This window comes from Adelges cooleyi, unplaced genomic scaffold, assembly GCF_023614345.1.
Source record: "Adelges cooleyi isolate 19-005CV unplaced genomic scaffold, UGA_ACOO_1.1 ACOO_flye_CR_arks_rails_tigmint_CR_PRNA_108, whole genome shotgun sequence".
NCBI classification, from domain to species: Eukaryota; Metazoa; Arthropoda; class Insecta; order Hemiptera; family Adelgidae; genus Adelges; species Adelges cooleyi.
This window is the reverse complement of record NW_026095761.1, coordinates 3,617,514-3,631,735: the sequence shown is the minus strand read 5'-3', so window position 1 is coordinate 3,631,735 and position 14,222 is coordinate 3,617,514. Positions and strand designations below refer to the sequence as shown.

At 29.5% G+C, this 14,222-nt stretch overlaps 1 protein-coding gene across 1 annotated transcript; it reads left to right on the top strand.

The window, feature by feature from the left end:
• The first annotated feature begins 9,583 nt into the window (after window positions 1-9,583).
• On the top strand, window positions 9,584-13,514 carry LOC126838413 (probable ATP-dependent RNA helicase DDX49). Its single transcript, XM_050572812.1, has 7 exons — window positions 9,584-9,779; window positions 10,923-11,116; window positions 11,207-11,340; window positions 11,427-11,637; window positions 11,726-11,892; window positions 12,346-12,701; window positions 13,210-13,514. Exons 1-7 carry the CDS (start codon window positions 9,722-9,724, stop codon window positions 13,485-13,487), a joined length of 1,398 nt encoding a protein of 465 aa, XP_050428769.1. The 5' UTR covers window positions 9,584-9,721; the 3' UTR covers window positions 13,488-13,514.
• Window positions 13,515-14,222: the final 708 nt, after the last annotated feature.

Below are 14,222 nucleotides of genomic sequence, written 5' to 3'. Positions count from 1 at the left end.
GTTTTATCTATTTTATCTATTTCTCTGTTTCACCGTAAATAATTATTCACTCTGTTGTATTTTCAGTGTAAAAACTAAAACTATAAGTATTAAAATATAATATAATATGGTATCGAAATGCTAGTAGAACTAGTAAAATGAGAAGTCACTGCAAAATTTGTATCTCGCACTACAATAATAAGCAGTCTGCTGCCGAGCTAATGGAGATATCTAACCAGAGGAGTGTGCAAAGTGCATACTAACACCATTGCCATAATATATTTGATATTATTCAGACGTTTTACACTGCGTGCCACCGAAAAAACTACGGAAGGTCGGATTAATTTAAATTGTAAAAACAATAGATAGGTAGGTACCTAAACATGGAATAATTATATATGGTACATCAGTAGCGAAACGTACCTCCGTGCAATTAAGCTCTGTTATTATTAGGGCCCGGAAGTTCAAATGCGTTTGCATGTTTTTAATGAATTGTCAGAAAAAAGTTAGAGAGCTACAAATTTTAATTACATTTAAAGTCCAAATTAAAATTAATTTTTGCATTTTTGTTTTTATTTTATTTTTACCAATTTTTCAAAAATATATTTGAATTTACAGCATTATTTAAATTTTGTTTAAAAATTAAAAATATATGTCAATAAAAGAGATTGTTTTGGAAAAATAAGAATTATCAATATATTTGTTATTAATAAATATACCTAACAATCAGAATTGTGTTATAACATAAATTAATATTATCAAATAAACAAAAAAAAACTTTTTAGTTATTTTGTTACTATGATTATTGTTGCATTTGTAATTTTTCAAAATGAAGTGTTAATTTAATATGTTTATAATTTATAAATAAGTATTGTATATTTAATTTTTGTTTTATTATAAAAACAACCAATAAGTCTTTTTTTGAAAATAAAATAAACAACACAGCTTTACTTGATTACCAAATCATTGTAGGAAAAAATAGAGAAGCTCCTTAATTCGGTAGATTTTTTTTATAGCCTGTATGGTTCTTACATGAAATGCACATAAAATAAGTACGTTAAAAAAACCATTACTTTCATTAAAATCAAATACTACAGTGTGATATCAGGTGAAGAAAGAAACGCATCTCAACTTTATAATTTAAATCTCAACATTTGATCACAGTTAGTCAATAACATATTTGTGTAGTTAAAAAGTATTAATTGCAGTTGAAAATGATTCAAGCATTTTATTAGTTATTAAAATATAGATGGGGGACTGACAAGGTTAACTGTTAAGTAATGCACGCACATAAAAATAATTTACAGTACACTGCAAAGATTACCATTTTTTAATACAAAATTTTAATTTATTCGTTATTACATTAATATCTCTTAATAACTTTTCAAAGTGCAGCGACGATAAAATGCTAATTAAAAGTAGGGATTTAAAATATTTTTTTATTTTTATTTAATTGCTTTCTTTATTTTAGCTAAAGAAATCTAAAATGGTGTTTGAAAAATAGTAAATAGTGGGTGTGTTAAACTAACGAAACACGTTCAATATAACAACTGAACATTTGTCCTGATAAAAAATAAAGAAACTGAAACCTTTTATTAGGTTATGTGAGTTTGGTCTAGTTGACAAAAGACAGTGGTATTTAGCAAACAACCCTAAATTACATTAAAAAACCAAACATACTAACAAAGCTCAAAATCCATAGACTCTGCCATTGAAGTTTGTATTCAAGTAAATCAAATATTATAAAACGTCGTAATGAGATATTATCGTTTTGTGGTCATGGTGAATGCCTAGTTTAAAAATAATTCTCTGCGCTGATAGTACAATTTTTACATAACAAGAAAACTGTAACATGAAAATACTATTTATTTAAATAGCAAATTTTTTTTTTTTACAATATTTAATGAATAAGATGTAAAATTATGTAACGTGAATCGTCCAAATAATATTTGACTGAGATTAAATAAGTACATATTATAGTCAACAGTGTACCCTGTAATTTTAGTAGGCAACAGACGGAAAGGAATATTATACGAGGCCGAGTAAAGTTAACCTGACGGAGCAGTGGCTCAAGGAGAACAATATGTTTAACGACATATTATTTTCTTTCTTTATATCTTTATTATATGAACGAAAATTTATTTATAGTGGAAAAAAAGATTATTTTCCATCGACGTGTATAAAATACATTTGAAATAATCATCACCGTGTATTACGCGTGTAATGAATACTTATAATATGTATTTTATATATATAATAAACTAAGATATTATACTATGCATGCGTCTACATCAGATCATTAAGATCCGTCACGTTGGGTGGCATTTTAGTTATGCGAGTGCTATGAAACGAATCGGTTATTTTCATGATCATCATGTCGTACTTGGTGATTATATTGATGGCAATTCCCTTGCGACCAGAACGGCTCAAAAAGTTTATTTTGCTTTTGTATATTTCAAGTTCGACCGGCAGGTCGTAGTTGATGACCAATGATAATTGCTCTACAACAATATTTTGAGCAAACAGATCGCTGGAAATCAGCAAACGAATCGAGCCAGAACGGAATTGACTTTTTTCCCCTGATTCCTCTTAGAAAAAAAATGTTTGATGAGGGTGGTATACTTGAAAAATCGTAGAGAGCGTTTAACTGTAGGTAACTGAAGATTTATCATTTTTGCGGTTTCACAAACTTTATTTTCAAAAATCGGTTTTATACCTCCCCCTCCTCCTATTGACGCAATCAATAAAAATCTTATCTACAATTTGACGAGCATATCACCTGAAACGGAACGAGACCAAAAAACGCGAAAATCCGTCGATTAGAAGTGGAGTTAATTCGAGATTTGTAATGCAAAACATGCAAAACACTGTTTAGCGGGAAATGAGCTTCAAAGTTAGCAAGCAAGCAGGCTCCGAAAGTGTACAACTTGTTTAAAAAGCGCTAAAACTCACACTTACAACATCCAAAGCTACTTTTACGACTCATCCACAAGTTATCCACATCCCAGAGGACAAAAAAAAAATTGAAAATTTCAAGTTTTTGATTCGGTTTTACTACCATATCACCTTAGTCACTTGCCTTGTGATGTTTGCTTCTCTAGTGGCATCCCGATAGTTACTGGATTACGCACTGAGCGTGTGTTTACTTCTAACCCATTATTAGACATAGTGGCAGACTCGCCACTATGTATTTCTACTACATACCACTTCCTATGTATACCACTTGGCATTCCTTTAATATGTTCCTAAAAAACACATAAGACGTCTTAATGAACACAACAGAAAAGTATTTCTTGTAAAATTTTACTGTTTTCAATACGTATTTCGACTTTACTGCGTTTACATATACGGGTAAAGTATTGGTAAACCTTTTTTTTTTTGTTAATTAGTAAATTTCATTCTAATAACTAAAATTTTAGTAGGTATTGTCATACTATACCCCGAAGAAATATTTTTAAAAAATGTGTTCGGCGTTGTATTCTTACTACTTCCTTAACTCTTTTTAGATTTTTGAAACGTATACCCCTTCGATTTTTTTATTCCCTTAACGCGAGTATGCCGAAATTAAAAATTTATTTATCAAACATTAATTTTTTAATAAAGAATATATTATTACTTCAGTTTCTTTTCTCGCTTCAAAAGTACGATTTTTGGTGTATACCTACACGTTTTTGTTCGACTGTATCGACTAATTCTTCTTGTTGACGACGCATAAGGGTTTTTTCAAAATTCATTCCATAGTCCAAACTGTCTTCTGATCTTGAATAGCTTGTATTATACAGCTCAGATTCTATAAAACAGTAAATCGAGTAGTGTAAAATATTATGTTATCTATTTTACAAAAAAAAAAATTATAACAATATTATATGACATAATAATATTATTTCAAATATTTTATCACCTGTGGTACTGTTTCTTGAGATTTGTTCAGAATCCAATATTGCCGGTCCTGATTTTTTTATACTCGGATTTACTATGTTATGTACCCCATAATTTAGTCTATTAAACTGTCGATTCTAAAATTTCAATTAAATTGTTCAACTTTGTTTCAGGCGTGATTTAAAAAAAACACAATTACCATTTTATCTGTTTCAAGTGCGACACGCCCGTATTCATCCAGCGATTCAGTAGAAGCTTTCAGTTCTTGCATTAATCTATCGCATACAATATGCATGTCATTAAGTTTTTTTTTTAATTATTGCGATCGTCCTCAAGATCTTTTAGTTGTTTGCTAAATATTTCAAATACTAAAAGTTTGTCTCCGTGATCTGAAAACACTGAGGTGTCCAATTGCGCTAACACTGGCTTTAAATATGTGTCATATAAATCCACTAATGGTACCCTTTCCATATCGCTTTGTTGAGTTAAATCTAATAATTTAAAATAATTAATCATCGTAAGGCATTGGGTATTTATGAACACTACTCATTTTTGTCATTGTTTTGTTAAATGCATTTAAAATTTAAAAAAACCAACAATGCAGTTTAAAACTAGCACAGTTTAAACCAACACAGTAAAAAAGGTAGCTAAGTGGGGTCAGGGCAGTAATTGAATCTGATAGTGATTTCATCACAACTAAACGCTTCGCTAAGAATTTCAAGGTACAAATTCGCATCAGAGCGTTTTCTGATTAGACTACACTGGATAGCACAGTGTTTAGTTTTTACTTAATTGGGTTTAAGATGTGCCTTCAGATTGCTTTAACAATATTTGCTTTTTACAGTTTATAAAACATGAAAGTAGATATTTCAATCATTTAAAAACAACTTTAATCGATTTGTATATATACTATATAAAAACGATCAATAATCCTCTCTCCGCAAATTTATTCCATCAACATTTCTCTATTCACTTGATAAAATCCACCTACTTATTCTTAGATTTACTTCTACTTCCAACTTAATCTTCTACCTTATAACTTATAAGTAAACTTAAACTTTGATGAACATATTTTTGCCATATCTATGCCAATATTTTATGATTTTTTTTTTTTAAGATTTAATAAATTATTACAACTTGTTTGGCATATTCTGCTTTAAGGCATAGTTTGGTCGCGTCTGGGAGTTTGTTTTACTCTTTCTAGACAGTTTCTTGCTCAAAGGGAGTGCCGATGTGACAAAGTATCTAACATGTGACAGTGAGCGGTAACGCAATGCCACCTCACCTCTACACCACTCGTCAGTCACCCTCTATACATAAGAACATGTATCACTTAACTTATATTTTGTGTTTTAATCATTACTTTAAATGTTTGAGTTGGAGAAATATATTTTCTATGTTAGTTTTTTTTTATGAGCCTACGGTAAATATTTTTTTTTTATACTTCAAATAGTGAATTGGCCAGGGTTATGCAAAAAATATAAGAATAATTAAAATGGTAAGAGGTAAGGTGGTAAGAGTAAAACTTAAAAAAAAACATGTTTTTTAGACCACCCTAATATAATATATAATATGACAGAAGAAATGTATATATAAAGATATATTTATATGTATGAGTTTTTTGTGTTATATTTTTGTAAATAATTTAAAGTTAATTTAATGTAAATATTCTAACTAAATAATTTTTTTTTAAATTTAATTTTGTCATCTCACAACTGAACCAGTAAAGGTATTATATGGTATTAAAAAGTATAAGGTATTATAAACGTCACACATAATAATATGTAATAGGAAATACACATATGCTTCGTAGACTTCAAAAAAGCATATGATAGTATTATAAGAGAAGAGTTATGGAAAGCCCTAAAAGAATTTGAAGTACCAGCTAAATTAATTCAGCTACTGAAAGAATGTAATTCTAACAGTAGTTGCAAAGTTAAATTTGGGGGGGAAAATCAGAGAGTTTTGAAGTTGGAACCGGGCTTAGGCAGGGTGATTCACTGTCTTCAACTCTATTCAACGTAGCACTAGAGAAAGTAATAAGAGTAATATGCCAGTTCATCGAGATATGGTGATTGGTAGCTAGCGTAAAAAAATTATTACTAAAACGGTAGACCTTATCATGGCGGCTTACTTAGCCTATGGGACTCGAAATTAACCAAGATAAGACCAAGTATATGGTCATAGACAGAAGAACTAGAAATGCACAGGACCTAATAAGCGACAATTACACTTCTCAGGCTGTAATACCGGGTACACAGACCGAACAATATTGAAACATAACAAAAACACGATGTTTTTCGACAATTTCCCAACAATTTTGTTTTTTTTTCAACATTTTGTTTTGTTTTTTAAGAACATAGCTGTGTCCCGTTTGTGGTGGGAAATTTTATCGATGTTTTTGTTTTATGAACACTATAGTCTATAGGTCGGTGTGGACACAAAATTGTGTTTAAATATTTAAGTGTTAAAAAATAAAAACAAGTTATAATAATAGTAAAAAGTTCATTGACCCATACACATTTCTTTTTTTTAACGTTGTTCTTACCGAAAAACGTCTTTTATTTTTATTTTATTTATTTTGAAGATTTCAATAAATATAACCCGTACCCAACATTAGTATATCTTCCTCATCTTCGATACCTCTTATCAGTTACCACATTGTTATTTTAATTGTTTAAACAATTTCATTATTAAAAAAAAACGAACGTACCAAGAACTGAAAAGATCGCACTTCGAAAGGAAAGTTATTATTTATTACCAAACCATTATAATTTATAAGACCCGTGAAATGGCATGGCAGGCCAAAAGGGCTGACACAGCGTCTACACGTCCGTTCTCAAACGACATTAAACAAAAAAATAGCTATGTAACAGTGGCGTACAGGGGCAAAACAGGGGCATGGAGAAATGACACCCCCTTTAAATAGTTTGAAGTATCTTTTTAAACAAAACACGTCGTACTGACTTTATTTTATAACTATGTATACTATTTTTATTTGATGAATTATGATTATATATGTGTATACAGTATATTTATCAAATATATATATATATATATATATATAAATGTTTTATTTTATTTTACTATATTTATTTTACTTTTATTAATTATACTATTATAACATAGTGGAAGGAGATTTTTTAGAGTGATGAGCAAAAAAAAGGTCATCAATTTGTGTACATTATGACACCCCCTCTTGAAAAAATCCTGCGTACCCCACTGCTATGTAACCTATCTTATTAATACTATATACAACAGTATAATATAAACAGAGAACAAGCGGCCTTTTTCTCATTAGCTACGTAAAAAAAAAAAAGAATCTAAAAAATATATCTACTAAAAGGTAAAGAACATTCAGAAATTGTCAACACACGGCGGATGGACGACGCAAGAAGTCGTAAGCGGCAAGACGCGATATTTTCCAAAACTGCACAATATTTATTACTCATTATAGTTTTTAGTTTTTACTAAACGTTTGTTTGGCGATATATCAGTCTAAAATATGGATAATTTTCATTAAAACATAACGATCCAAATTTAAAAAATTCTCGTAGTGTTAAAACGATTTAAAATGCATAATTTAATTTTAAAAAAGGTGAATACTTACATTGGTAAAAAGATGACTATAAAAATGTTATTAAAGTTTTCAAACAAAAACCATCAAATAAAAATATTAGCTTTCAAAATAGAACAATGCTGGTAAACTATATGATGACGACGGAAGAAATGTCAAATGAGTAATGACATAGATTAAATATAATGTATATTTAATTTATGTTAATGACCAAACTGACAGACAAAATAACGAGTTTTGTTCAGATATTCTTTTTCTGACACTTGATAAGAAAATAATGCTACATAACCTTTAAAATATCTTTAGTGCCAACAGCGATGTCTATAACTCCATGGACTCGATGAAAAGAAAAAAAAAAGGTAGTACCTTGAATTTTTAATTTTGTTTTATCATGAATATGTTTTAGGGCTGGGGGTCATTCTGAAATTTGCGTGGAAAATCCGAGTTACGTTTTTGCGTTATAGACATAGAGATTTATTCAACTAATGAATATTGGCACTAGGGTACCATATAAGTTATAACACACTGCCGTACATTGCCGCCGTTACCACATACTGCGCTCCGTCTGAAACGCACTATTTTTTATAGGATGTCAATTTATTAAAAAAAGTATTAGGAACCTACAATTTTAGAACTGTTTTGGTTATGCGGACCCATAATTCTAAAAAAATGTGTTCAAATTCATTATCAAAAACGCGCTCCGTCGCCGCCGTAGCACTCCCAATGTACCAGGGTCCTATGTAAAGTTTGCTGCGAATCCTATGCGTAAATACATATATGATTTTTATTTCTTTCATTCACTTGAACTTTGAATACACTTGTTTTTATAGTGTAAATGTTACTTAGTTTCATTTACTAGTAGTTAGAGGAGTGTACACTGTACCAGGAGTGAGTGTGACAACCTTAAGGAGATTGCATGTGGTTTGTTTTTAAAGAGTTATGGCTACTTTTATTAACCATGTTTAAGAAAAAGGGCTTTAATAAATTACGACCATGTCAATTAATTTATCACTTAATCATCATAAGCTTCAAGGAATTATGTTATATTTAAATCATTTTTTCAATGAGTAAAAGCCGTTTTAGTTTATTTTAAATCAAAAAGCGTAGGAACTTTATCAGTGTTTGACATAACTGAGTTTAAAATTTGGTCAAAATATTTAATAAAATTCGCACCAAGAGAATGTTGGAAAAATCTAGATAGAGTATTTTTTTTTGAATACTTAAATTGATTGAAATGGAATAAGGTTAAAACAAATACCTTGTCGTTGACCAAAAATGTTGAATACATTTTCAAGCAATCTTGGTTAATTTTACCAGTACAAAGGACATAATTTTGTTTATTAGATGGATTTAATGAAGACCATAATATTTGTAACCCGGATATAGAGACCTCAACAAAAACCTAATAAATGGGCATAAGGCCGTAGATAAATATGAGCATAGTCAATTTTGGTGCGAAGCGAAGATTACATTGGAGTCATAATTATAAAAAGAAAAAGATGGTCTTTAGTTACAATATTTTCATTAATTTTAAATAACATATTACGAGTTGATTTGATTAATTGAGGTGGTCAAAAATGTAGACAAATTATGATTTACAAACAAAATTTAGTTGAACAATATGACCGTATGAAACGTAGAAGGGGAAATAAAAATGTTATTGTTACGAGAAAATACTGGGGGGTGCTTTACTTCGTTAATACACACAATTAGAATTGGCTATTCTGATTTAGTCTATTCTATCATAATACTATTGTACATAATAGGAGTCCTATTATAGGACAATTAATTAACCTTTTTCATAAAATACCTAGTTAAAATAAAATACTTTGTTTAAATTTTAATTTTTGACAAATATTATACTTATACATATTAACTTATGATGGATAATTGGAATTCAAAAATTCCTAGAGCAAAAAGAAAATTATCTGAAAATGACGGAGTACTTTAGCTACAATCTACATTATAATAAACCTCGGCTTGGTCTTCATGATAATTTAGTCATTATCGAATTTAATATTGATAACGATAATGTTATCAAAAATGTGTAATTCTTTGCGTTATCATCATTGATAATAAAATATTTTATTATCTATGATTATCACTTATCACTGAAACCAACAACAAATTAGTGATTACAAACTTGTGTGGCACGTGATTTTTCGTTTATGTAAATTTTAATTAAAATTAAAGCTAAAAAACAAATAATAGTTTTGATTTATAATGCAGCTTAATTAGTAATAATACATATTATTAGTATTATTTTTGCAAGTTTATATAAACACTATGACTTTTCAGAGTTTACAGTTATCATCATACTTGTGTAAACAACTTGAAGCTATTGGTAATGTTTAAAATTAAATCATTTTTACATGAAAACTATTTTGATTGAGTACACAACGTCATATTGCATTAATTTTGAAGCATATTATAGTAGTTTTGCTATTAATACTACCTTGAAATACAGGTTCTTGATATTTAAAAAGCATTAATCTCTCTTAAGTTTATAATTTTTTAATTTAATTTTGAATTCACTTCTGTTCGCTTTTTTTATAAACTACTCTATGGGAATTGTAGTTTTCATTATGCGAAAGGGCATTAAATGTGTGATTTCTTTCTCAAGATCCAGAAATCCTATACACTATCCATATCTACTTAATGGCTCTCGATTGCAACGAGTTTCTATTATCTTGCAATCTTTCCTTTAACCACCATATCGATGTCATAATCGGTAGAGCCCTTAAAGTCTTAGATTTCCTCAAGCGTAATACGAAGCTCTTTAATTCAATTACTTGTCTTAGGACTTTGTATTTCGCTCTTGTCCGATCCATTTTGGAATATGGGGTTGTTGTTTGGCATCCTTATCTGGCTAAGGATCAATTGCGGCTTGAGCGTGTCCAGCATAAGTTTTTGTCTTATGCTGCATACAAGCTTAAATTACCTCCATTGCAACATGATTACTCCCATATTAGCCGTATCCTTAATATCCAATCTTTATCATCCCGTCGTAATGATGCTGACTCTCTATTTATAAATGCTCTCCTCAATAATTCCTTTGATGCTCCTGATCTTCTCTTCCGTGTCTTATTTAAAGTTCCTTCATACACTACTCGAAATCCAACTCCTTTTTATACTCCTATTCATTCCACTTCTCATAGCCTCAATCATCCAATGCACAGAATGCTCAGATCGGCAAATTTAGTGTGACCTTTGTCGATTGCAGTTATTAAATTTGTATTATTATTATCTTTATGTCTATTATGTTATGTCTATTTATATTTGTTATCATTGGTTTAATTGTATGTTTAATTATTTTGTCAACTATTTAACTTAAAACAGCCGATTGGCGTATATACTTAAAATAAATAAAATAAAAAATAAATATTTCCAAGGGTAATTAGTTCTTTAGTTATATGGCGTGACAATGTTCTTTTTTTTTTTAATGTTGACATTTACTTGTATTAATAATATTATTATTATTTTCTAGGCGTAAAATCACCTACAGAAATCCAAAAAAACTGTATACCAAAAATATTAGACGGGATTGATTGTATAGGATGTGCCAAAACTGGAAGCGGTAAAACATTAGCCTTTGCATTGCCTATTTTACAAAAATTATGGGAAGAACCTTATGGTATTTTCGCACTTATACTTACACCTACAAGAGAATTAGCATATCAAGTACTCCGTCATAATTTCAATAATAATTGATTACTATAATAACGAATTAGCATTGATGTTTTCTAAAACAAAATTGATTGATTTTTTTAGATTGCAGATCAATTTGCTGTAATCGGTAAATCAAAAAATCTTAGACACTGTGTAGTTACTGGCGGAATGGAAATGATAGTTCAAGCACGTGAATTGGCAAATAAACCACATATTGTAGTTTCGACGCCTGGAAGGTATTTCAGTACTTGGTTTTAATATTTTGAAGGTCTAAGATCTTTTTTTTTTAATTTATATTTATATTTATACTTAAATATGATAGACTTGCAGATCATCTGGAGAGTTGCGATACATTTTCGTTGAAGCGTATTAAATTTTTAGTATTAGATGAAGCCGATAGATTGTTAGGTGGTCGATTCGATCAACAAATTTCAACCATTTTTAATGCTCTTCCTAAAAACAGACAGACTCTTTTATTCAGTGCAACTATGACGGACACTCTTGAAAAAGTGAAAAAAATCACAAACAAAAATGTAAGTAATATTTTATAACTAGAGTACAAGTTTCTAGTAAAAATGATTTTTAATCATTTTTACAAATATATTATGTGAATTTTTTTAGACCTTTGTATTTGAATCGACAGCTGAAGTAAAAACAGTCGATGAACTTGAACAGTTTTATGTGCTTTGTCCGTATAATGTCAAAGATGGGTATTTAGTTGAAATTGTTAGACATTTTCGTGAAAAAGATGAAAAAGGTCTAATTATGATTTTTACTGATACTTGCAAGTAAGTTAAAATTATAAGGCAAACAATAATTTATGTTTATACACAGCCATTTTTTGTGTATTCATAACCAGCTGCTTTTATGATCATAGAGTAAATATAAATAGATTGATTCTTGTTGTATGGCTTTACGGCATCACTGTTTTGGACCTGGCCCTACAAGTTTAATCATACATTTTTCGTATCTATTATTTGTTATAACTTGTAACTAAAAAATTGTATGCCGAGGTTTGTGTATTTATGTTTATTCAATATTATAATTAATTGGCATAGTACAAAAATTAACTTCTTGTATTAAATTATCACCATAGAAAAATTTCAGCAAAAAAAAAAAAAAGTATAAATAAATTAATCAAATAATGTGAATATAGGCAAACTGTATGTTCCAACTAGGCTTAACGGATGTAAATCTTACTTATGCATTTTTAATGAATTTGATTGTATTTATTTTTACAGAAATTGTCAGTTATTACATATGACATTAAATGAAGTTGGCTTTGAAACTGTAGCACTTCACGCCATGATAAGTCAACGACAAAGATTAGCTGGGTTGGCAAAATTTAAATCCCATGTCTCAAAAATTCTGATTGCCACCGATGTAGCAAGTCGTGGTCTAGATATACCAGCCGTGGCTTTAGTCATTAATCACGTAATTCCGAATAATGCTACAGACTACGTTCATAGAGTCGGAAGAACTGCAAGAGCGGGACGACAAGGAAGAGCAGTGTCTATTGTTACTCAACACGATGTGAAAGTAGTTCAATCAATTGAACAAAAAATTAATTACAAGCTAAAAGAATATGATGTGTCAGGTAAATTTTGTGCACTGATATCAAGTCGTATCAAACTATAGATCGGCTCTAGTTTTAGAGAGTTTTACAATTTAGTGAAGTAGTTTCTACTGCTAAAATGTTGTTAAACTGCGTCTTCACCTTAAACATTTATTTAATTGGTCATCAGTCAAAATTTTAAAACTCCCAATTGAATTTCTATTTTGTGTTAGTATAATATTTATGTATTTTATTACAAAGTATTATTGAAACAAATATATAATATCTTATAAATTAGGTCTAATAAGTCAAATGTATGAAAAAAGACATTAATATAGAAAATCGTTAATAAATTATATCTAGAAAGTATTTTCAAAACTAGACCCAATCAAAACAAACCAATGTAATATTTTTAAAGTCTTAGTAAAAGGTAATGTAAATTCTCACAACTACAAAATATGAGTTCACGTTTGTTTAAACATATTAATGTTTTGTTGGTTTTATCCTTTACACAATTAATATGTCTATAATAATATTTTATTTTGTTTAGGACTTCATGTTGCTAAGATTTTGACACAAGTCCACGTTACCAAAAGAGAAGCACAAATTAAGCTAGATGAAACCGATTTTGATGAACGTCGATTAATCAATAAAAGAAAAAAATTAATAACCGACGGAAAAGATCCAGACAAGGTGGAAGAAGAAATCAAACGACAAAGAAAAGAAAAAAGACGAAAACGTTTTGAAAGAAAAATAAAAAATAATGAAGGAATTGTTACTATAACAAATGAAACTGAACATGTAGATGATGAATTAAAAAATGATTAAAAAGATATTGCCTTACCGTACACATAATTTTATTATTTACTATTATTTTATATAAATATAACAGTCAAATCAATAAAGAATTCACACTCATTTTGTTAAAAATATATAGGTACGTAGGAAAACTTTTAAAAGAACGATTTTGGTCGTATTTAAATGCCAGGTTGCTATGTGACCCTGGCAGATTGTTTTTAATAATTAAAAACTAACATTAGCCATTAGGTACAGTTATTTATTCAAATTACACGTACATAGCAGAATGGGAAAAACAATAAAACTTCGAGTCTATTAAATATAAGGAACAGGCGTCAGCGTCATTTTGTGGCTTGATAAAACCACGGAAATCTGATTGGTTTTGTTGTCCCACAAGACCTGTTGGCTTTGACTATGTAATCGATGCCGGGTCGGCTCCCCTTAGAAGGTTCGTCCAAGTTCATCGCCGAATCTTGGATTTTCCATGAGCCCTTTTCGTCATAAGTATACTGTATTCACACGTTATTGTTTACTCAGTAGACCGGCATAATGTATAGAGGTATTTGCCAATATATACGTCATGTACCTTTGTTTAGGTTTACTTTGAACCGCACGGCCAAACGTATATGCCGATATCGCAAATCGCTAGAAAACATAACAACAAAATAAACGATAGCCACAAGTTGTATGCTAAAATCGACAAAACATGTTGGCGAAATTCATTTTTCGTTAATATTCCATTTGTGTTTTTTTAGAGTAAATAAT

Excerpts from the sequence above, each read along its gene's own strand:
- LOC126838413 (XM_050572812.1), top strand. The coding sequence starts at position 9,722 with ATGACTTTTCAGAGTTTACAGTTATCATCATACTTGTGTAAACAACTT. Across the intron at positions 9,780-10,922 it reads TAAACAACTTGAAGCTATTG|GCGTAAAATCACCTACAGAA; the intron begins GTAATGTTTAAA and ends ATTATTTTCTAG. Across the intron at positions 11,638-11,725 it reads AAAAAATCACAAACAAAAAT|ACCTTTGTATTTGAATCGAC; the intron begins GTAAGTAATATT and ends GAATTTTTTTAG.